General features: G+C 47.8%; 1 protein-coding gene across 8 annotated transcripts in view; it reads right to left on the reverse strand.

Moving 5' to 3' along the window:
• Positions 1–24,217, reverse strand: part of LOC142249007 (cytosolic carboxypeptidase 6-like) — a 2,064,630-nt gene that overhangs the window by 755,923 nt on the left and 1,284,490 nt on the right. For 2 of the 8 annotated variants that reach the window (XM_075320536.1, XM_075320544.1), the window contains exons 1-3: positions 21,236–21,487; positions 11,364–11,500; positions 1,644–2,028 (exon numbers count right to left, since the gene is read on the reverse strand). The exons of the other annotated variants lie outside the window; for them this stretch is intronic. In XM_075320536.1, the coding sequence (XP_075176651.1) occupies positions 1,644–2,028; positions 11,364–11,500; positions 21,236–21,425 (712 nt within the window). In that variant the 5' untranslated portion in view covers positions 21,426–21,487. Of the gene's footprint in view, positions 1–1,643; positions 2,029–11,363; positions 11,501–21,235; positions 21,488–24,217 lie in introns of those variants that run through there. 8 annotated transcript variants of the gene reach the window in all.

The raw sequence follows: 24,217 nt of genomic DNA on the forward strand, positions 1-24,217 counted from the left end.
AAAGCAGAACCATAATGGAGCACACATACCTGTAACCTGTATATATAACCGTTGGCAGTGGTGGCTCAAAAAATTGATCAATTATTTGCTAAAAATCTCATTTTTTTTATTACGGTACAGTTGGAATAAATCTGTGAATTTTCACTTTTTATATGATGCATGCCAATTTCAGATCGTGCTGGCTCCTTTTTCTATGTATAGAATCAGCCTGATAGTGCCAGTATAGCACTGTATGTATAGAATCAGCCTGATAGTGCCAGTATAGAACTGTATGTATAGAATCAGCCTGATAGTGCCAGTATAGCACTGTATGTATAGAATCAGCCTGATAGCGCCAGTATAGCACTGTATGTATAGAATCAGCCTGATAGCGCCAGTATAGTACTGTATGTATAGAATCAGCCTGATAGTGCCAGTATAGCACTGTATGTATAGAATCAGCCTGATAGCGCCAGTATAGTACTGTATGTATAGAATCAGCCTGATAGTGCCAGTATAGCACTGTATGTATAGAATCAGCCTGATAGTGCCAGTATAGAACTGTATGTATAGAATCAGCCTGATAGTGCCAGTATAGCACTGTATGTATAGAATCAGCCTGATAGCGCCAGTATAGCACTGTATGTATAGAATCAGCCTGATAGCGCCAGTATAGTACTGTATGTATAGAATCAGCCTGATAGTGCCAGTATAGTACTGTATGTATAGAATCAGCCTGATAGTGCCAGTATAGCACTGTATGTATAGACTCAGCCTGATAGTGCCAGTATAGTACTGTATGTATAGAATCAGCCTGATAGTGCCAGTATAGCACTGTATGTATAGAATCAGCCTGATAGTGCCAGTATAGCACTGTATGTATAGAATCAGCCTGATAGTGCCAGTATAGCACTGTATGTATAGAATCAGCCTGATAGTGCCAGTATAGCACTGTATGTATAGAATCAGCCTGATAGTGCCAGTATAGCACTGTATGTATAGAATCAGCCTGATAGTGCCAGTATAGCACTGTATGTATAGAATCAGCCTGATAGTGCCAGTATAGCACTGTATGTATAGAATCAGCCTGATAGTGCCAGTATAGCACTGTATGTATAGACTCAGCCTGATAGTGCCAGTATAGCACTGTATGTATAGAATCAGCCTGATAGCGCCAGTATAGCACTGTATGTATAGAATCAGCCTGATAGTGCCAGTATAGCACTGTATGTATAGAATCAGCCTGATAGTGCCAGTATAGCACTGTATGTATAGAATCAGCCTGATAGCGCCAGTATAGCACTGTATGTATAGAATCAGCCTGATAGTGCCAGTATAGCACTGTATGTATAGACTCAGCCTGATAGTGCCAGTATAGCACTGTATGTATAGACTCAGCCTGATAGTGCCAGTATAGCACTGTATGTATAGACTCAGCCTGACAGTGCCAGTATAGCACTGTATGTATAGAATCAGCCTGATAGTGCCAGTATAGCACTGGATTTAGGTTATATAGGAAAATCCTGGTGATTGGTGGGGTTTAATAATGTATAAAATCTGGTGACACATAATGTGCTTTTAATCACTAGTGAATGAGCTGCAGATGTACAGCATTTGGCTGCGACCTTCTATCCCCAGATGCAGAGTTAGGTTTTGTCACTTACCACTTCCCAGTCTCAGTAATAAGACATCCTGGAGTCGTCTGTTGAGGAGCCGCAGTTCCTTCACTTCTGTGACCAGTGTCCCATAGTCCTTCAGCTTCTTGGCCTGCTGGACCAGCTGCCTCCGCGTCCTCTCCAGCTCGTGCTGGATGTGCCTCATCTCCACCTGCTGCTGCTGATAGCTCCTCAGCAGCTCCTCATACAACACCCTGGGGATCAAAGCCTCCTCCAACGTGTCCATGTTGCCCACCCTTGGACAGGGCTCCAGGAAGATGTCCTCACAGCTGGAGTGGTGACTTGGCATCACACTATTCTGCTTCTCCAGACGGGCCACCACCGCTTCAATGCTCTTGCGGGTTCCTTCTACTTGTTTCCTCCCATCTGGTCTCTAAATAAAAAGGAAATGCAAAGTTCTGAGGATATCGCCCCAAAAAAGTGAGCAGCAACTTTTTGGAAAAAGCGGCGCCTGATATATGGCCAACCTAACTACATCTGTCAGTTACAGCTGGTGATGGATATTAGGGGTGCATGTGCTGCTGTAATCATTAGCATTGGGCTTGGGGAGTCCAGAGAGATAGTCCTGCCGACATAGTATAGTTATAGTAGCCAGAGAGATAGTCCTGCCGACATTGCATGTGTAGGGCCGGGTAAAGAAGACTCAACAACAGTATTTTATAGCAGCCAGAGAGAAGGAGCTGGCCAAGACGTCAATGGAGAACTCCAAAATCTATACATCATTAGGTTCTGGGCACTAAAGTGGATTTGTCAACAGATTTGCCAATACAAACTACATACATTCATACCTGGTGAGGCTGATGTACTTACTCTGAAAATCAATGTCAGAAAGGCACTTTCTTTCCTGATATTAAAATGGACATGAACTAAAATGCAAGAAAACTTTCAATAAGCCACGTTGATATGGACTTTCAAAGAAAGTTCAACAGCCCCATCAGGTCTAAGACATCTATTTAAAGGAAATCTGTCAGCAGGTTTTATCTATGTAATCTGAGAGCAGCTTTATGTAGGGGCAGAGACCTCGATTCCCAGCAATCTCGCTTACTAGTCTTCTTGGTGCAATTTTCGTGGAAGTTTTTTTTTTTTTTAATGGAGTTTTCTCTGCTGCAGGACTAGCAGAGCTCAGAATGCTGAGCTGCGTATAACCTTGTCCACAGCACTGATTGGCAGCTTTCTGTGTACACTGTGTATTGACAGACAGCTGCTAATCAGTGGTGGGGGCGAGGATACACAGAGCAGCTGACTAAGGGGCACCAGACACCTAATCCTGCAGTGATAATCTCCTGCTGATTAAAACACTGATTTTATTGAAACAGCAAAACACAGCCTAGCAAGTGACACCTTACATTATGCTGCTCTCAGATTACATAGCAATAACCTGCTGACACATTTTCTTTAATAAGATATGTAAATGTATCTGCTGACAGACCAGCTTTAAGGTGGCCACACATAGAAGAATGTCAGACATACTTGGCTGGACTACCTGACCTTGTTGTGGGTCCCGAGGTCTAACTTTACCTTAGACAGATGGAGCTTTATTTCTGTAAGAAACGTTGCCTCTCGGGGAGAATTTATGTGACTTATGGCAAATCGGCATCCACGTGGATCTAGAATAAATGGTTTTAATGGTAAATAATGGAGGCCGTGATGTAATCTCTGAGAGAATAACCAGGATTACAGTCACCTCCTCTGCCGTAATAAGAGGAGCTCTGAGCACCAGGAACACCAGGGTCAGATACACAGTCAAAACTAAGGGAGTACCACACCCGGAACTACAGCACCAACATTTAAATATTGATAGACCACTTTTTCTTTCGATCTACCCCAACGCTCAACTGGAGGCCGGTAGAGATCCAAGAAAAGGCTGAACAGAAGGACCTAGAAGAGTATACTAATGGATTTTTCATTTTGGGTGGTTACACTACACATCAAAGCAAACAAAGCATGAAGAATTACATGGATAGGCTCTTCTCTTTTTGCCTGGACTGTCAGGGCTTTGGCAGGTCTGTGACAAAAACTCATGGGTTTACAACATCTCTACGGCTAGAGCTCGGGGACTCAGGCGCCTCTACGGCTAGACTCTGGGGGGACTCAGGCACCTCTACGGCTAGACTCCGGGGGGACTCAGGCGCCTCTACGGATAGACTCCAGGGGGACTCAGGCGCCTCTACGGATAGACTCCGAGGGGACTCAGGCACCTCTATGGCTAGACTCCGGGGGGACTCAGGCACCTCTACGACTAGAACCCGGGGACTCAGGCGCCTCTACGACTAGAACCCGGGGACTCAGGCGCCTCTACGACTAGAACCCGGGGGCTCAGGAGTCTCTACGGCTAAAGCCCGGGGGCTCAGGAGTCTCTACGGCTAGAGCCCGGGGGCTCAGGAGTCTCTACGGCTAAAGCCCGGGGGCTCAGGAGTCTCTATGGATAGAGCCCGGGGGCTCAGGAGTCTCTACGGCTAGAGCCAAGGAATTAGACAACCCTACTCGTATGGCTAAACTCCGGGGGCACAGGCGCCTCTATGGCTAGACTCCGGGGGCTCAGGCGCTTCTACGGCTAGTCTCCAGGGGCTAGACAACAATACTCTTATGACTAAACTCCCAGAGCTCCAGAACACTTTATGGTTCAACTACAGGGTCTCCAGAACCTCTATAGCTAGCCTCCTGAGTTTTCAAAACCTCTATAGCTAGCCTCCTGAGTTTCTTGAATCTCTATAGCTAGACTCTAGTATTCAGAACCTTTATGGCTAGACTCCAAGGACTCATCCACCAGTATTGCTAAACTCCCATCGCTCCAGAACCCCTGTGGTTCAACTTCAGGGTCTTAAAAACCCTTCCAGGGCTCAATCACCACTATGCCTAAACGTCCGGGGTTCCACCAACCATATGGATAGATACTTGAGTCTTCAGAACCTCTATAACTAGACTCCTTGGTCTTCAACACCCCGATGGTTAAAAGTTTGGGGCTCCAGAACTCATATTGCTAGACTTGCAAAGATCCAACACCCCAGTGGCTAAGACTCTTTAAGGTTATACAACTGGGGCTCCAATACCCATACGACGTGCTGGAGTTGCTTCTGCATCCAACTAGTAAGACCACAGAAGTGTCCTCCACCCGTTCTTAATTAACCTATGTGCACGGCAGTGTTGGGGTTTCTGTTTAGGTGAAATCTGCAGGGTCCATTGTACAACGCATACTGGGGTCTGTCAAGGTAAAAAATATTGTGTGCACAAAGCCCAAGACTAAACAAGATCCAGCCTGGAAAAGCAGCAACCGCAGGCAGATGATGGGGGCCCCGACATCCGCAGGGAGATGATGGGGGCCCCGACGTCCGCAGGGAGATGATGGGGGCCCCGACATCCACAGGGAGATGACGGGGGCACAGACAGCCGCAGGGAGATGATGGGGGGCTCCGACAGCCGCAGGGAGATGATGGGGGCCCCCGACGTCCGCCCTGCGACAAAGTTCAGCAGTTTTAAAACAGCGATCACAAGCTCTACTTAAGTAAAACAGGACAAAAAATCATGATTCATTAAGACATAATTAGTTAAAGCAATACTTTATGTGCGAGTAATCAAGGTTCAGAGCTTTTCGGCTTGAATACATCATTAACCTTCTCGCTGGCAGACGTACAACAGTGTGAAATACGGGCTAATAAAGATCCCGGAACATGCCGCTGACACTTGATTACTTCACATCTTCTTTTCCCTTGTTTTAGCCCAATTAATGTGACCAAACTCAGAAGGTATTTAACCCCTCAACAGCCACGGCCCAGCGAGAAGGAAAAATCTAAGACAGGAGATCAGTAACTGATCCACACTCAATAGTTTGGGCTTGGATTTTAGCAAAAAGAAGTGAATGACGGCAGGAATGCAAGCGGTCAATAAAAGGTTAAGTAAGATGAGCAAAATTATGGTGAAAATTAGTTTTTTCTGAGCTTTGGGGCCGTCACTGACTCCATCAGACTCAATCAGTCCCGGTAGAGGACCTAGAGGTGGTCACGGCCGATTCCCGCCAGATGAGAACGGCGCCTCCTGCCGGTCAGCGGAGATCAGTGCAGGAACAAGAAGTCACCTTCCTGACAACAGGGGGCGCTCTGCAGGGATGTATGGGAAAAAGGGGGGGGGGATGGGGACTTGTTTTGATGCGAGTTGGGGTTGGACCAATTGACTATAGACTGGAAGTTTACACATTTTGTTTTCAGCATTTTTTTTACACTAATACAACATCTCGAAAACACCAATGAAAAAGTTACAAAAAAATGCTGCAGAAGCGGGGCAATGGGAAGCCGCCAAGGACCCGCCTCGGACTAGTCATCTAAGGCGCATATACCCCAGACCATTTATTTTTAATGGGGTTGCCCAGCCTTCTTGGAACACAAGTCTTTGGATCATCAAAGCGTGTACAATGCACACTGGCAGGATTCTCCAGTGTCGGCATTGGGATTGGGCAATCATATGACTGCAAGTATGATATTTGCATTCTTACGGCCACATTCCCACTAGACGTGTCCAGCCTCGCCCAATTCATTTGTAGCGAGTGAGACCAACTATGCTATTTGCATTCTTCGGCCACAGTCCCACTAGACGTGTCCAGCCTTGCCCAATTCATTTGTAGCGAGTGAGACCAACTATGCTATTTGCATTCTTCGGCCACATTCCCACTAGACGTGTCCAGCCTCGCCCAATTCATTTGTAGCGAGTGAGACCAACTATGCTATTTGCATTCTTCGGCCACATTCCCACTAGACGTGTCCAGCCTCGCTCAATTCATTTGTAGTGAGTGAGACCAACTATGCTATTTCCATTCTTCGGCCACATTCCCACTAGACGTGTCCAGCCTTGCCCAATTCATTTGTAGTGAGTGAGACCAAATATGCTATTTGCATTCTTCGGCCACATTCCCACTAGACGTGTCCAGCCTCGCCCAATTCATTTGTAGCGAGTGAGACCAACTATGCTATTTGCATTCTTCGGCCACAGTCCCACTAGACGTGTCCCAGCCTCACTCAATTCATTTGTAGTGAGCAAGACCAAGTATGCTATTTGCATTCTTCGTCCACAGTCCCACTAGACGTGTCCAGCCTCGCCCAATTCATTTGTAGTGAGTGAGACCAACTATGTTATTTGCATTCTTCAATGTTTAGGTCTTGCATACTATAGTCACTCTCCCTGCATGGAGCACATATATAGTACTGGTGCAGCCCGATTGCATCTATTGGGATGGGCGTAACTAGTAGGCTGCATACCAGCTACTGTGAACCTGCATGTGTGAACAGTGACCTATGCAAGCCACAAGTGTGCAATTTTACCATCAAGCTCCTTTTGCACCTGTGATGTCTCCATTTAATGGAGGTCTTGCTGCATCCTGGCAGTGCATTCGTTTTTTTAGCCTGGGCAGTTTACATCTTCTGCCATTAGTCTGTGAGTATTTGCTTTGCATTCTTCAACCACGGTCCCACTAGACGTGTCCAGCCTCGCGTAATTCATTTATAGGGAACGAAACTAAATATGCTATTTGCCATTTTCCGGCCACAGTCCCACTAGACGTGTCCCAGCCTCGCTCACTTCATTTGTAGTGAGGGAGACCAAGCATGTCTAGTTGGCCTGTGACCGCACGTATGAAAATCGCATACTTGCATTCACGAGCCCGCCAGCTCTGTCAAATCACAAGTTTGACAGCAGACTTGTACCCCAAGGCTGGACAACTCCTTTAAAGTCTGTTTTCTGTAAAACACCACAGCGTTTTAGTGTAAAGCATGCATGGCTGCAATAACGGGAGCCAGTCATGAATCAGATGATAGATGCCCTTTAAATACTCCTGCTAGTAACGTCAATATAGAATGTACTTTCCTGTTGAGTTTTCGGGATTTTTTTTTTTTTTTACTAAAAGGTTGTGAAAACCTCACCATGAAAAATCAAGGAGTGAAATGTCACTTCTTTAGAGGTGGATTTCTCACAAAATCTGCTCCAAACTTTACAGTAAGGGAAATGATGAAAAATGCTGGGTGGAAAAAAACCTGCAAAACTTAATCAAAGCCGCTTCAAGAATCCTGACATGTATGCTTTGTCGGATTTTTCCGCCCTTAAAAAGCTCAGTGTGCATATACACTAATTGCACTGGATAATCATATACAGTCATATGAAAAAGTTTGTGCACCCCTATTAATGTTAACCTTTTCTCTTTATAACAATTTGGGTTTTTGCTATTTCAGTTTCATATATCTAATAACTGATGGACTGAGTAATATTTCTGGATTGAAATGAGGTTTATTGTACTAACAGAAAATGTGCAATCCGCATTTAAACAAAATTTGGCCGGTGCAAAAGTATGGGCACCTCAACATAAAAGTGACATTAATATTTTGTAGCTCCTCCTTTTGCAGAAATCACAGCCTCTAGTCACTTCCTGTAGCTGTTAATGAGTCCCTGGATCCTGGATGAAGGTAGATTTGGCCATTCCTGTTTACAAAACAATTCCAGTTCGGTTAAGTTTGATGGTCGCCGAGCATGGACAGCCGCTTCACATCATCCCACAGATGTTCAATGATATTCAGGTCTGGGGACTGGGATGGCCATTCCAGAACATTGTAATTGTTCCTCTGCATGAATGCCTGAGTAGATTTGGAGCGGTGTTTTGGGTCATTGTCTTGCTGAAATATCCATCCCCTGCGTAACTTCAACTTCGTCACTGATTCTTGCACATTATTGTCAAGAATCTGCTGATACTGAGTTGAATCCATGCGACCCTCAACTTTAACAAGATTCCCGGTCCTGGCATTGGCCACACAGCCCCAAAGCATGATGGAACCTCTACCAAATTTTACTGTGGGTAGCAAGTGCTTTTCTTGGAATGCCGTGTTGTTTTGCCTCCATGCATAACGCCTTTTTGTATGACCAAACAACTCAATCTTTGTTTCATCAGTCCACAGGAGCTTCTTCCAAAATGTAACTGGCTTGTCCAAATGTGCTTTTGCATACCTCAGGCGACTCTGTTTGTGGCGTGCTTGCAGAAACGGCTTCTTTCGCATCACTCTCCCATACAGCTTCTCCTTGTGCAACATGCGCTGTATTGTTGACCGATGCACAGTGACACCATCTGCAGCAAGATGATGCTGCAGGTCTTTGGAGGTGGTCTGTGGATTGTCCTTGACTGTTCTCACCATTCTTCTTCTCTGCCTTTCTGATATTTTTCTTGGCCTGCCACTTCTGGGCGTAACAAGAACTGTACCTGTGTTCTTCCATTTCCTTACTATGTTCCTCACAGTGGAAACTGACAGTTTAAATCTCTGAGACAACTTTTTGTACCTTCCCCTGAACAACTATGTTGAATAATCTTTGTTTTCAGATCATTTGAGAGTTGTTTTGAGGAGCCCATGATGCCACTCTTCATAGGAGATTCAAATAGGAGAACAACTTGCAAGTGGCCACCTTAAATACCTTTTCTCATGATTGGATACACCTGCCTATGAAGTTCAAAGCTCAATGAGGTTACAAAACCAATTTAGTGCTTTAGTAAGTCAGTAAAAAGTAGTTAGGAGTGTTCAAATCAAGAAAATGATAAGGGTGCCCATACTTTTGCACCGGTCAAATTTTGTTTAAATGCAGATTGCACTTTTTCTGTTACTAGAATAAACCTCATTCCAATCCAGAAATATTACTCAGTCCATAAGTTATTAGATATATGAAACTGAAATAGCAAAAACCCAAATTGTTATAAAGAAAAAAGGTTACCATTAATAGGGGTGCACAAACTTTTTCATATGACTGTATGATTGGGACTGATCAATATCCACCGCTGCTAGCACATACAGTGGAAACTCAGTTTACGAGTTTACGGAAGCACACACTTCTGGTTCCATACTTTCACCGCACACACTTCCGGTTCCGTACTTTCACCGCACACACTTCCGGTTCCGTACTTTCACCGCACACACTTCCGGTTCCGTTCTTTCATCGCACACACTTCCGGTTCCGTTCTTTCACCGCACTCTGACCCGCTCTTGCAGTCCACACAAACACCCACAAACACACATATATATTATGCTCACCTTACCCTCTGTTCCCTCGGCGGCCTCCTGGTTCTTGTAGTCCGTAGGTATGTGTATCTGGCAACAATCGCGACAATGCAGGAGCTTCCGCTGTCAGCGCTTCTCAAAGGCAGCGGCTCCTGTGTATGACGTCTGCTGCTGAAGCGCTGACAGTGGAAGCTTTGGGATTGGTTGCGATGGTTATTGGATACACATACCTGCGGACTACAAGAACCAGGAGGCTGCCGAGGGAGCGGAGGGTAAGGTGAGCATAATATATGCGTGTGTCTGTTTGTGCATGTGTGGAATGGCACAATAGGGGACCAGGATGGGCCATTGCACAAGTTGTGGAACGAATTGTCTGAGTTTTAGTTATTTCCTATGGGACATTTTGCTTTGCTAGCCAAGTTACTTGATTTACAAGCCACTCCCAGAACGGATTCCCTACATCTCCACCCTCCTCTCTGTAATCACGCCACCCGTTCTCTACGCTCTGCAAATGACTTTCGACTAACATCCACACTAATTCGAACCTCCCACTTCCGAATCCAAGACTTTTTCTGAGCTGCACCAACCCTCTGGAACGCTCTACCCCAAGAAGTTACGATGAATCACAACTTACTCAGCTTCAGACGCACCCTAAAAACGCATCTTTTTAGGGCGGCCTATCACCCTCCCTAGCCAAACTAATTTCACATAGGCCCGCCACAACTTCTCAGAACATAACCCCCCGTCAAACTCCATGGCACCCAAATGCATCTCAAGGCTCTGGCCAACTGGTCCAGGAAACCATTATCTATCCCCCACTTCCTTGAGACGGCTGGATTGTCATTGTAAGGCTGCTTTCACACATCCGGCTGTAGCAGTGCGGCACAATCCGGCGCTCTGCTGAAAAAATGAAACAGTTTTTTCTTTGCCGCCGGTTTCGTTTTTTCCAGCATTGACTTGCATTGGCGCCGCATGGGCTTGCGTTCCGTCCGTTTTTTGCCGCATGCGGCAGATTTAGCCGATGCGGCGGCCGGATGGAACGTTCCCTGGCACGTTTTTTGCTTTGGCAAAAAAAACGCATCGCGCCGCATCCAGCCGCTGCGGCGCATTTTTCAATGCATGCCTATGGACGCAGGATGCGGCAAAAAACGCATCCGGCCGCCGCATGCGGTTTCTTCCACTGCGCATGCTCAGTAGCGTGCCACAACCGGAAAAAAAACGGACGGGCCGCATGTAAAAACTTATGCAAAGGATGCGGTGTTTACGCCGCATCCGTTGCATAGGTTTCACAGCCGGATTGAGCCGCAGTGCTCAAACCGGATGTGTGAAAGTAGCCTAAATAAGCACTTGTACCTTGCCCCCCCCCCTCCATGTATTGTAGATTGTAAGCTCTCACGAGCAGGGTTGTCTTTTTCCCTTTAAATATTGTATTTCTATAACTGTTACTTGCTTGTATATGATCCTCCTGAATTGTACAGCGCTGCGGAATATGTTGGCGCTATAGAAATAAAGATTATTATTATTCTTAGTATATTGATACAGAAAATACCTGTGAAAATGGTGCGATTTTCTTGCATGATACCTAAGCTTAATGAAACTGGACTAAAACTTTGCAAAGACAAACAGCGGTACAATGCTCTTTCCCTGCCGATAGAGTATTCCGGAAGGTTCCGCCCCACCGTTCTGCAGTTACCTTGCTGTGCCGCCGCTCGCCGCCCTCCTCCTCTTCGTTCTCTTTACACTCCCAGGACCCTTCGGAGGAGTTCACACACAGCTTGGGGATTTTGAGTTTCTTCTGCATTACGTGGCTTTCCAGATCAGTTTTGTTTTCTTGAATAAAATAGAAAGCGCATTAAACAGATTAGACTTGGCTTCTCTTGAAGATCAAAACCTGCTTTGTGCTGCAAACATTAAAAAGATGCGGCTTCTAGGTGCCGAGGATTCGCCAAGACTATTTTATGTCTCTACAATGGATGTGGAACAAAGGACGATGTGTATCGGAGAGCGCAGGATTTCACAATTCAACCTTCCCGCAAAACTTTTCTTGAAAGAATCTATTTTCTGTAGCTAAATCATGCAAAAGAGTAGCACAAAGCAGCGAAGCCCCTAGAAAAGGCATTACTACAAGCAATAAGTGTCTGCTAAAGCTCACGCACGTTTCGGAAAGATAAGGCTCAATTATCTGAACTAGATGGCAGGTACCTCTCTCCGTTTTATCACCCTCTTTTACTAACAATGGGGTAGATGTGCGTCTAAGGGTCACTTTTCGGGGGGCTTGTTCCTACTAATCTAGTTGACAACATTTTGGTCTATGTCACCTTGTAGATGAAGAGATGTACTCAGCTAATGTGCGAGAATTCTAGCCTCAATTGCCCCTAAAAGAAGAGTTCTGACTTTTCCTTTTTAGTAACCCATTTCCAATCAATGTGTAATGTCTGTATACTGTGTGCAGAAAAATACCTTGTGGTCTCCATCTTCTGCCGTTTCCAGCACAGCTCGGGTCCCTCTCCTCCATCATGTGACCGCAGCGCTTTCTTGCCGGCTTACACCGAAGACCATTATTTCCTTTCTTAAAGGGAATCTGTCACCAGGTTTTTGCTCCCCCATCTGAGAGCGGCATAATGTAGAGACAGAGACCCTGATTCCAGGAAAGTGTCACTTAGGCCCTGTGCCCATGCTGTGGATTTGGACACGGATTTTCAGAAATCTCCATGTCCATTGTGAAGCCAGCAAAGTCTATGAGAATCCAGAAGTGCTGAGCCCACGTTGTGTATTTTTCCCTTGCATATTTGGTGCAGATTTTTTTTTTCTACACCAAATCTGCACCAAACACGCAAGAGAAAAATAAGCAACGTGGGCTCAGCACTTCTGAATTCTCATAGACTTTGCTGGCTTCACAATGGACATGCAGATTTTGCTGCAGATTTCTGAAAATACGCGTCAAAATTACACAGCGTGGGCACAGGGCCTAAGGCTATGTATGCACGCTGATGTTTTTGCTCATCTTAAAAACGCTGCGTTTTTGGCAGCAAAAAACGCACAAACGCACCCAAAGCAAAAACGCATGTGTTTTTACTGCATTTCAGTGCGTTTTTGATCACTACATTTTGCTGCGTTTTTCCAATGCATTGCATGGGTGGAAAACTCAGTAAAACGCAGGAAAGAATTGGCATGACTATTAATTTTTTTAAGCTCAAAAACGCAGCTAAAAAAAAAAAAACCTGTGTGTGGACAGCAAAAATGAAAACTCATAGACTTTGCTGGGAAAGGAAAGTCATGCAGTTTTGAGCCCAAAAATGCACAAGAACGCACCCGAAAAACGCTGCAAAAAAACACACTGTGCACACAGAGCCTAACTGAGCTGTGTGCTGTTACTTTGATAAAATCAGTGTTTTCTCTGCTGCAGATCTAGCAGTTATACAGAGCTCATAAATATGCTGGACTACCTGCAGCACGCCAAGTAGTCCTGTAAAGACAATCTCCTGCTGATTAAGCACTGATTTTATCAAAACTACACTAAGCAGCCCAGTAAGTGACACATCGCTGGAATCAGGATCTCTGCCCCTATGTTATGCTCTTCTCAGATTAGGGGGCAAAAACCTGGCGACAAATTCCCTTTTAATATAAGCCTTGTTCTGAGTTTCACAGGCTTACAATCAAAAAATGGCTTTCGGTCCACTCAGAAGACGCCGGCTGGTCACAACTGGTCCAGGAAAGGAAATGCAGCGCTGGAAATGGCAGATGTGGAGATTGGCATTTAATGCACACACATTATACACATTACTCATTGGTAACAAATGGAGAAATTGAAAGAAAATGCTGGAGCGGTTGTTACGGGGGTTGTGCACTATTTGGACAATCCCTTCTCATTTTTTTTGTTCGCTCCAGAAAAATAAACCCCCCCTATGCTCCTCTGTAGTGCGGCCGCGGATCCAGCAATGTCTGCAGCCGCATTCCCAGGGATCACATGACATTGTCATGACACGCGAGCCCCACAACCAATCAGCGTCGGCTTCCTCCTTCCCGAGCGCAAATGTCAGAATCTGGAAGAGGAGCAATGATGTAAAATTTTGGAAAATTAGCGACTAGAGATGAGAGAATGGATGGGCAGGATTGGGATCTATTGGGCAGTAATCAGTGACCTGCGGATCTCCTCTTACCGCCCGGCTCCTCATTTGATCACTGGCGCACCATCATCATTGGAGTGAGAAGCCGGGAACTTAGGAGATTCGCAGGTTCCTGTCCGGCAGTCACTGGTTACCGTCGGGTCAATGGGCCAAATTCCTGCAAATTGATTCTCCCGTGTTTATTAAAGGGGTTCTCCAAGAATGTACTAAAATGGTCCCTGTCCCATAACTCAAACGGCAGCGTAGTTACAGCATCATGACCAGAGATGAGCGGAGCCACTGAAGTGCGGTTTTGGCAGATTCAGTCGGTCTTTAGAAAAAGTTCTGTTCTGGTCCCGGATCCTGAACCCCATAGAAGTCCCTGATTGGGCAGTTTGTGTCTCTGCCCACATGCAGCCATAAACAGTGTGAGCCATTAAAATACTGCACGTGACTCACACTGAATTAAACAAAAAAAAACAGAAGAAACAATGAGTTCAGGAGACTATATTTCTTGTAGAAGAATCTTTTTTTAAAAAAAATAATTTTTATTAAACACTTAAATTAAAAAAAAAAAATAATGATTAAAATAATGGAGCCTCTAATGCAAAATGCACACACAAATAGAGGAACAAAAAGACACCCCCCCTGAGGAAGTCATGTGAACGAAACGTGCGTCGGGCTTGTGAGGCCAGCTGGGAGCTTATATCCATCTGGTTACGTCCAGGTATGCAGTCTGCATCCATTTATTTATTGGGGCACTTTCACTTCTGTACTGTAGGCATTAGGGTGTTAATGGTTTTTTGGCAGGCAGGGTCTTTGGTGGGTTAATTTTGTGGATTTATCCCTTTACTACACTTAAAGTGTATTTACACCCTTGTTACCCCTATAACACCTGGGATCACTGACTGCTGATTCATATAACTGTACTTGTGTCATGTATTGCATTGCTTTAGGATGATTTGTTTCTGCATACCCCCCCAGTAACCCCTTTTTGTGTGTGTATTTTGCATTGGAGGCTCCATTATTTTAATCATTAATTGTTTTTATTTAATCTTAAGCGGGTTTTACACACTGCAATATCGGTCCCGATATCGCTAGTGTGGGTACCCGCCCCCATCTGTTGCGCGACACGGGCAAATCGCTGCCCGTGCCACACAACATCGCCCAGACCCGTCACACATACTTACCTGCCCGGCGACGTCGCTGTGACCGGCGAACCGCCTCCTTTCTAAGGGGGCGGTCCGTGCGGCATCACAGCAACGTCACTGAGCGGCCGCCCAATAGAAGCGGAGGGGCGGAGCTGAGCGGGACGTAACATCCTGCCCACCTCCTTCCTTCCGCATAGCGGCCGAGAAGCAGGTAAGGAGAGCTTCCTCGTTCCTGCGGCGTCACACGGAGCGATGTGTGCTTCTGCAGTAACGATTTATGAGAATGGACCCCCATGTCGCCGATGAGCGATTTTGCACGTTTCTGCAACGATGCAAAATCGCTCATCGGTGTAACACGCAACAACATCGCTAAAGCGGCCGGATGTGCGTCACCAATTCCGTGACCCCAACGAGTTCGCATTAGCGATGTCGTTGCGTGTAAAGCCCCCTTAAGTGTTAATAAAAATATTTTTTTGAAAAAAAAAATAAATAATAAAAAATTATTTTTCTAGAAGAAATATATTGTCCTGAAGTCATTGTTTCTGGTGCTTTTCCCACGGGAAGTTGTTTGAGTTTATTTGAGTGCCCTAATGACAGTAATGGTATGAGCTTTTTGCTTAATTAAGTGACTCGCACTGGGCTGAGCGTACCCAAGTGTACCCGAGCACAGTGATGCTCGCATGAGTGCTTTGTGGGCTCACTATACAGCTCCTCGCTCAGTGCAGACACAGGCCTATCATGTGCTCACTATACAGCTCCTCTCTCAGTGGAGACACAGGCCTATCCTGTACTCACTATACAGCTCCTCTCTCAGTGGAGACCCAGGCCTATCGTGTGCTCACTATACAGCTCCTCTCTCAGTGGAGACACAGGCCTATCCTGTGCTCACTATACAGCTCCTCTCTCAGTGGAGACACAGGCCTATCCTGTACTCACTATACAGCTCCTCTCTCAGTGGAGACACAGGTCTATCGTGTGCTCACTATACAGCTCCTCTCTCAGTGGAGACACAGGCCTATCCTGTACTCACTATACAGCTCCTCTCTCAGTGGAGACCCAGGCCTATCGTGTGCTCACTATACAGCTCCTCTCTCAGTGGAGACACAGGCCTATCCTGTGCTCACTATACAGCTCCTCTCTCAGTGGAGACACAGGCCTATCCTGTACTCACTATACAGCTCCTCTCTCAGTGGAGACACAGGCCTATCCTGTGCTCACTATACAGCTCCTCTCTCAGTGGAGACACAGGCCTATCCTGTGCTCACTATACAGCTCCTCTCTCAGTGGAGACACAGGCCTATCCTGTGCTCACTATACAGCTCCTCTCTCAGTGGAGACACAGGCCTATCCTGTACTCACTATACAGCTCCTCTCTCAGTGGAGACACAGGCCTATCCTGTGCTCACTATACAGCTCCTCTCTCAGTGGAGACACAGGCCTATCCTGTGCTCACTATACAGCTCCTCTCTCAGTGGAGACACAGGCCTATCCTGTACTCACGATACAGCTCCTCTCTCAGTGGAGACACAGGCCTATCCTGTGCTCACTATACAGCTCCTCTCTCAGTGGAGACACAGGCCTATCCTGTGCTCACTATACAGCTCCTCTCTCAGTGGAGACACAGGCCTATCCTGTGCTCACTATACAGCTCCTCTCTCAGTGGAGACTCAGGCCTATCATGTGCTCACTATACAGCTCCTCTCTCAGTGGAGACACAGGCCTATCATGTGCTCACTATACAGCTCCTCTCTCAGTGGAGACACAGGCCTATCCTGTGCTCACTATACAGCTCCTCTCTCAGTGGAGACACAGGTCTATCGTGTGCTCACTATACAGCTCCTCTCTCAGTGGAGACACAGGCCTATCCTGTGCTCACTATACAGCTCCTCTCTCAGTGTAGACACAGGCCTATCCTGTACTCACTATACAGCTCCTCTCTCAGTGGAGACACAGGCCTATCGTGTGCTTACTATACAGCTCCTCTCTCAGTGTAGACACAGGCCTATCCTGTACTCACTATACAGCTCCTCTCTCAGGGGAGACACAGGCCTATCCTGTACTCACTATACAGCTCCTCTCTCAGGGGAGACACAGGCCTATCATGTGCTCACTATACAGCTCCTCTCTCAGTGGAGACACAGGCCTATCGTGTGCTCACTATACAGCTCCTCTCTCAGTGGAGACACAGGCCTATCATGTGCTCACTATACAGCTCCTCTCTCAGTGGAGACTCAGGCCTATCATGTGCTCACTATACAGCTCCTCTCTCAGTGGAGACACAGGCCTATCATGTGCTCACTATACAGCTCCTCTCTCAGGGGAGACACAGGCCTATCGTGTGCTCACTATACAGCTCCTCTCTCAGTGGAGACACAGGCCTATCGTGTCCTCACTATACAGCTCCTCTCTCAGTGGAGACACAGGCCTATCGTGTGCTCACGATACAGCTCCTCTCTCAGTGGAGACACAGGCCTATCGTGTGCTGTGCTTACTATACAGCTCCTCTCTCAGTGTAGACACAGGCCTATCCTGTGCTCACTATACAGCTCCTCTCTCAGTGGAGACACAGGCCTATCGTGTGCTTACTATACAGCTCCTCTCTCAGTGTAGACACAGGCCTATCGTGTGCTTACTATACAGCTCCTCTCTCAGTGTAGACACAGGCCTATCATGTGCTCACTATACAGCTCCTCTCTCAGTGGAGACACAGGCCTATCGTGTGCTCACTATACAGCTCCTCTCTCAGGGGAGACACAGGCCTATCGTGTGCTCACGATACAGCTCCTCTCTCAGTGGAGACACAGGCCTATCCTGTGCTCACTATACAGCTCCTCTCTCAGTGGAGACACAGGCCTATCGTGTGCTCACGATACAGCTCCTCTCTCAGTGGAGACACAGGTCTATCGTGTGCTCACTATACAGCTCCTCTCTCAGGGGAGACACAGGCCTATCGTGTGCTCACTATACAGCTCCTCTCTCAGTGGAGACACAGGCCTATCGTGTGCTCACTATACAGCTTCTCTCTCAGTGGAGACACAGGCCTATCCTGTGCTCACTATACAGCTCCTCTCTCAGTGGAGACACAGGCCTATCATGTGCTCACTATACAGCTCCTCTCTGAGTGGAGACACAGGCCTATCATGTGCTTACTATACAGCTCCTCTCTCAGTGGAGACACAGGCCTATCCTGTGCTCACTATACAGCTCCTCTCTCAGTGGAGACACAGGCCTATCGTGTGCTCACTATACAGCTCCTCTCTCAGTGGAGACACAGGCCTATCGTGTGCTCACTATACAGCTCCTCTCTCAGTGGAGACACAGGCCTATCCTGTGCTCACTATACAGCTCCTCTCTCAGTGGAGACACAGGCCTATCGTGTGCTCACTATACAGCTCCTCTCTCAGTGGAGACACAGGCCTATCGTGTGCTCACTATACAGCTCCTCTCTCAGTGGAGACACATGCCTATCGTGTGCTCACTATACAGCTCCTCTCTCAGTGGAGACCCAGGCCTATTGTGTGCTCACTATACAGCTCCTCTCTCAGTGGAGACACAGGCCTATCGTGTGCTCACGATACAGCTCCTCTCTCAGTGGAGACACAGGTCTATCGTGTGCTCACGATACAGCTCCTCTCTCAGTGGAGACACAGGTCTATCGTGTGCTCACTATACAGCTCCTCTCTCAGGGGAGACACAGGCCTATCGTGTGCTCACTATACAGCTCCTCTCTCAGGGGAGACACAGGCCTATCGTGTGCTCACTATACAGCTCCTCTCTCAGTGGAGACCCAGGCCTATCATGTGCTCACTATACAGCTCCTCTCTCAGTGGAGACACAGGCCTATCGTGTGCTCACTATACAGCTCCTCTCTCAGGGGAGACACAGGCCTATCGTGTGCTCACTATACAGCTCCTCTCTCAGTGGAGACCCAGGCCTATCATGTGCTCACTATACAGCTCCTCTCTCAGTGGAGACACAGGCCTATCGTGTGCTCACTATACAGCTCCTCTCTCAGTGGAGACACAGGCCTATCATGTGCTCACTATACAGCTCCTCTCTCAGTGGAGACCCAGGCCTATCATGTGCTCACTATACAGCTCCTCTCTCAGTGGAGACACAGGCCTATCGTGTGCTCACTATACAGCTCCTCTCTCAGTGGAGACACAGGCCTATCATGTGCTCACTATACAGCTCCTCTCTCAGTGGAGACACAGGCCTATCGTTTGCTCACTATACAGCTCCTCTCTCAGTGGAGACACAGGCCTATCGTGTGCTCACTATACAGCTCCTCTCTCAGTGGAGACCCAGGCCTATCGTGTGCTCACTATACAGCTCCTCTCTCAGTGGAGACACAGGCCTATCGTGTGCTCACTATACAGCTCCTCTCTCAGTGGAGACACAGGCCTATCGTGTGCTCACTATACAGCTCCTCTCTCAGTGGAGACACAGGCCTATCGTGTGCACACTATACAGCTCCTCTCTCAGTGGAGACACAGGTCTATCGTGTGCTCACTATACAGCTCCTCTCTCAGTGGAGACACAGGCCTATCGTGTGCACACTATACAGCTCCTCTCTCAGTGGAGACACAGGCCTATCATGTGCTCACTATACAGCTCCTCTCTCAGGGGAGACACAGGTCTATCGTGTGCTCACTATACAGCTCCTCTCTCAGTGGAGACACAGGCCTATCGTGTGCTCACTATACAGCTCCTCTCTCAGTGGAGACACAGGCCTATCGTGTGCTCACTATACAGCTCCTCTCTCAGTGGAGACACAGGCCTATCGTGTGCTCACTATACAGCTCCTCTCTCAGTGGAGACACAGGCCTATCGTGTGCTCACTATACAGCTCCTCTCTCAGTGGAGACACAGGCCTATCGTGTGCTCACTATACAGCTCCTCTCTCAGTGGAGAAACAGGCCTATCATGTGCTTACTATACAGCTCCTCTCTCAGTGGAGACCCAGGTCTCGGGAGCGGTTTCTTCACACTGGAGCCCGTCGTGACTCAGTGTAGGATGGTTGCCGTTTGAGTCATGTGACGGGGGCCACTTTATTCCATTCTTGAGAAATCTATTTTAATGACAAGGAACAATTTTAAAAAGGCGCAAATCGCTTAATTAAATAATTGCAAATCAAAAAGGCGCTAATGGAGAGGTATTCACTAAAAGAAAAAAATGTCAAAAAAGGAAGGATAAGCCAGGTCCTCCGTGTTTCACATCCACTGTATGACATGAGATGAAGCCTGGGCAGAGCGGGCTATACTGGCACTCATCATGTACATTTAGAATATGGGGCCCCCACGAGATCAGCACAGGCCCCCTCATCTGTCAGAGATTGATGGGATCGGTGCACGAATCTCAACCCTGAATCAAACGGGCATAAAATGTGGCGTCACCGCGGGCGCAGGCACCGGGCTGTCATCATTGGGTGGGTAGGCACCGGGCTGGCATCACCGCGGGAGCAGGCAGCGGGCTGGCATCACTGCGGGGGCAGGCACCGGGCTGGCATCACCGCGGGAGCAGGCACCGGGCTGGCATCACCGCGGGAGCAGGCACCGGGCTGGCATCACCGCGGGAGCAGGCACCGGGCTGGCATCACCACGGGCGCAGGCACCGGGCTGGCATCACCACGGGCGCAGGCACCGGGCTGGCATCACCGGGGGCGCAGGCACTGGGCTGGCATCACCGGGGGCGCAGGCACCGGGCTGGCATCACCACGGGCGCAGGCACCGGGCTGGCATCACCGGGGGCGCAGGCACCGGGCTGGCATCACCACGGGCGCAGGCACCGGGCTGGCATCACCACGGGCGCAGGCACCGGGCTGGCATCACCACGGGCGCAGGCACCGGGCTGGCATCACCGCGGGAGCAGGCACCAGGCTGGCATCACCACGGGCGCAGGCACCGGGCTGGCATCACCACGGGCGCAGGCACCGGGCTGGCATCACCACGGAGGCAGGCACTGGGCTGGCATCATCGCGGGAGTAGGCACCGGGCTGGCATCACTGGGGGCGCACGTACCAGGCTGGCATCACCGGGGGCGCAGGCACCGGGCTGGCATCACCACGGGCGCAGGCACCGGGCTGGCATCACCACGGGCGCAGGCACCGGGCTGGCATCACCACGGGCGCAGGCACCGGGCTGTCACTGCGTGGGTAGGCACCAGGACCCATGACCCACCCAATGTGCCCAAACTGCACTGGTGTATCCCCCCCCAAAAAACTAGACTCCATGTCCATGTGAATGTCAGGACCAATGATGGAGCATTATCGTGATATAACATGCGCTGTCGTGACTTGTGGTCCTCACCTGCCAGTGCCAGGATCTGCGCCCTCTGCAGCGAGCTCCTCCCCCCGGCCTCCTCCTCCGGCCTCCGGTACACGGTGTACACCTTCCTCTTATCGAAGTCCTCGGTGGAGCAGGGCCGGAAGCCGGACACCCGGGCGGCGGGCAGCGGGCAGCACACGTTATCCTCCAGAAAACGCACCAAAGCGAACATGGTCCGCCGCAGCCGGGCCCCGCTCTGCGATCAGCCATCAGCGGCTGCCATGGCAACGGAGGATGCGGCGACCAGGCGAGAGCGAAGGAGCGCCGAATCATCGAGCGGAGCCGAGCGCTGCGGGTCCTGGGGCTCAGACCGGGGCACACACAGTATAGACACACCCATATACATACTATATACATCCATATACAGGGCTCAGACCGGGGAACTACAGGGCTCAGCACGGAGCACACACAGTATATACATCCATATACAGGGCTCAGACCGGGGCACACACAGTATATACACACACACTATATACATCCATATACGGGGCTCAGACCGGGGAACTACAGGGCTCAGCACGGAGCACACACGGTATATACACACCCATATACATACTATATATACAGGGCTCAGACCGGGGAACTACAGGGCTCAGCACGGAGCACACACAGTATATACACACACCTATATACATACTATATACATACATATACAGGGCTCAGCACGGAGCACACACGGTATATACACACCCATATACATACTATATACATACATATACAGGGCTCAGCACGGAGCACACACAGTATATACACACCCATATACATACTATATACATACATATACAGGGCTCAGACCGGGGCACACACAGTATATACATCCATATACAGGGCTCAGACCGGGGCACACACAGTATATACACACACACTATATACATCCATATACGGGGCTCAGACCGGGGAACTACAGGGCTCAGCACGGAGCACACACGGTATATACACACCCATATACATACTATATATACAGGGCTCAGACCGGGGAACTACAGGGCTCAGCACGGAGCACACACAGTATATACACACACCTATATACATACTATATACATACATATACAGGGCTCAGCACGGAGCACACACGGTATATACACACCCATATACATACTATATACATACATATACATGGCTCAGCACGGAGCACACACGGTATATACACACCCATATACATACTATATACATACATATACAGGGCTCAGCACGGAGCACACACGGTATATACACACCCATATACATACTATATACATACATATACAGGGCTCAGCACGGAGCACACACGGTATATACACACCCATATACATACTATATACATACATATACAGGGCTCAGCACGGAGCACACACAGTATATACACACCCATATACATACTATATACACACATATACAGGGCTCAGCACGGAGCACACACAGTATATACACACCCATATACATACTATATACATACATATACAGGGCTCAGCACGGAGCACACACGGTATATACACACCCATATACATACTATATACACACATATACAGGGCTCAGCACGGAGCACACACAGTATATACACACCCATATACATACTATATACATACATATACAGGGCTCAGCACGGAGCACACACAGTATATACACACCCATATACATACTATATACATACATATACAGGGCTCAGCACGGAGCACACACAGTATATACACACCCATATACATACTATATACATACATATACAGGGCTCAGCACGGAGCACACACAGTATATACACACCCATATACATACTATATACATACATATACAGGGCTCAGCACGGAGCACACACAGTATATACACACCCATATACATACATATACATACATATACAGGGCTCAGCACGGAGCACACACAGTATATACACACCCATATACATACTATATACACACATATACAGGGCTCAGCACGGAGCACACACAGTATATACACACCCATATACATACTATATACATACATATACAGGGCTCAGCACGGAGCACACACAGTATATACACACCCATATACATACATATACAGGGCTTAGACCGGGGAACTACAGGGCTCAGCACGGAGCACACACGGTATATACACACCCATATACATACTATATACATACATATACAGGGCTCAGCACGGAGCACACACGGTATATACACACCCATATACATACTATATACATACATATACAGGGCTCAGCACGGAGCACACACAGTATATACACACCCATATACATACATATACAGGGCTTAGACCGGGGAACTACAGGGCTCAGCACGGAGCACACACGGTATATACACACCCATATACATACTATATACATACATATACAGGGCTCAGCACGGAGCACACACAGTATATACACACCCATATACATACTATATACATACATATACAGGGCTCAGCACGGAGCACACACGGTATATACACACCCATATACATACTATATACATACATATACAGGGCTCAGCACGGAGCACACACAGTATATACACACCCATATACATACTATATACATACATATACAGGGCTCAGCACGGAGCACACACAGTATATACACACCCATATACATACTATATACATACATATACAGGGCTCAGCACGGAGCACACACAGTATATACACACCCATATACATACTATATACACACATATACAGGGCTCAGCACGGAGCACACACCGTATATACACACCCATATACATACTATATACATACATATACAGGGCTCAGCACGGAGCACACACAGTATATACACACCCATATACATACTATATACATACATATACAGGGCTCAGCACGGAGCACACACAGTATATACACACCCATATACATACTATATACATACATATACAGGGCTCAGCACGGAGCACACACAGTATATACACACCCATATACATACATATACAGGGCTTAGACCGGGGAACTACAGGGCTCAGCACGGAGCACACACGGTATATACACACCCATATACATACTATATACATACAT

Source organism: Anomaloglossus baeobatrachus, chromosome 8 (assembly GCF_048569485.1).
Source record: "Anomaloglossus baeobatrachus isolate aAnoBae1 chromosome 8, aAnoBae1.hap1, whole genome shotgun sequence".
NCBI classification, from domain to species: domain Eukaryota; kingdom Metazoa; phylum Chordata; class Amphibia; order Anura; family Aromobatidae; genus Anomaloglossus; species Anomaloglossus baeobatrachus.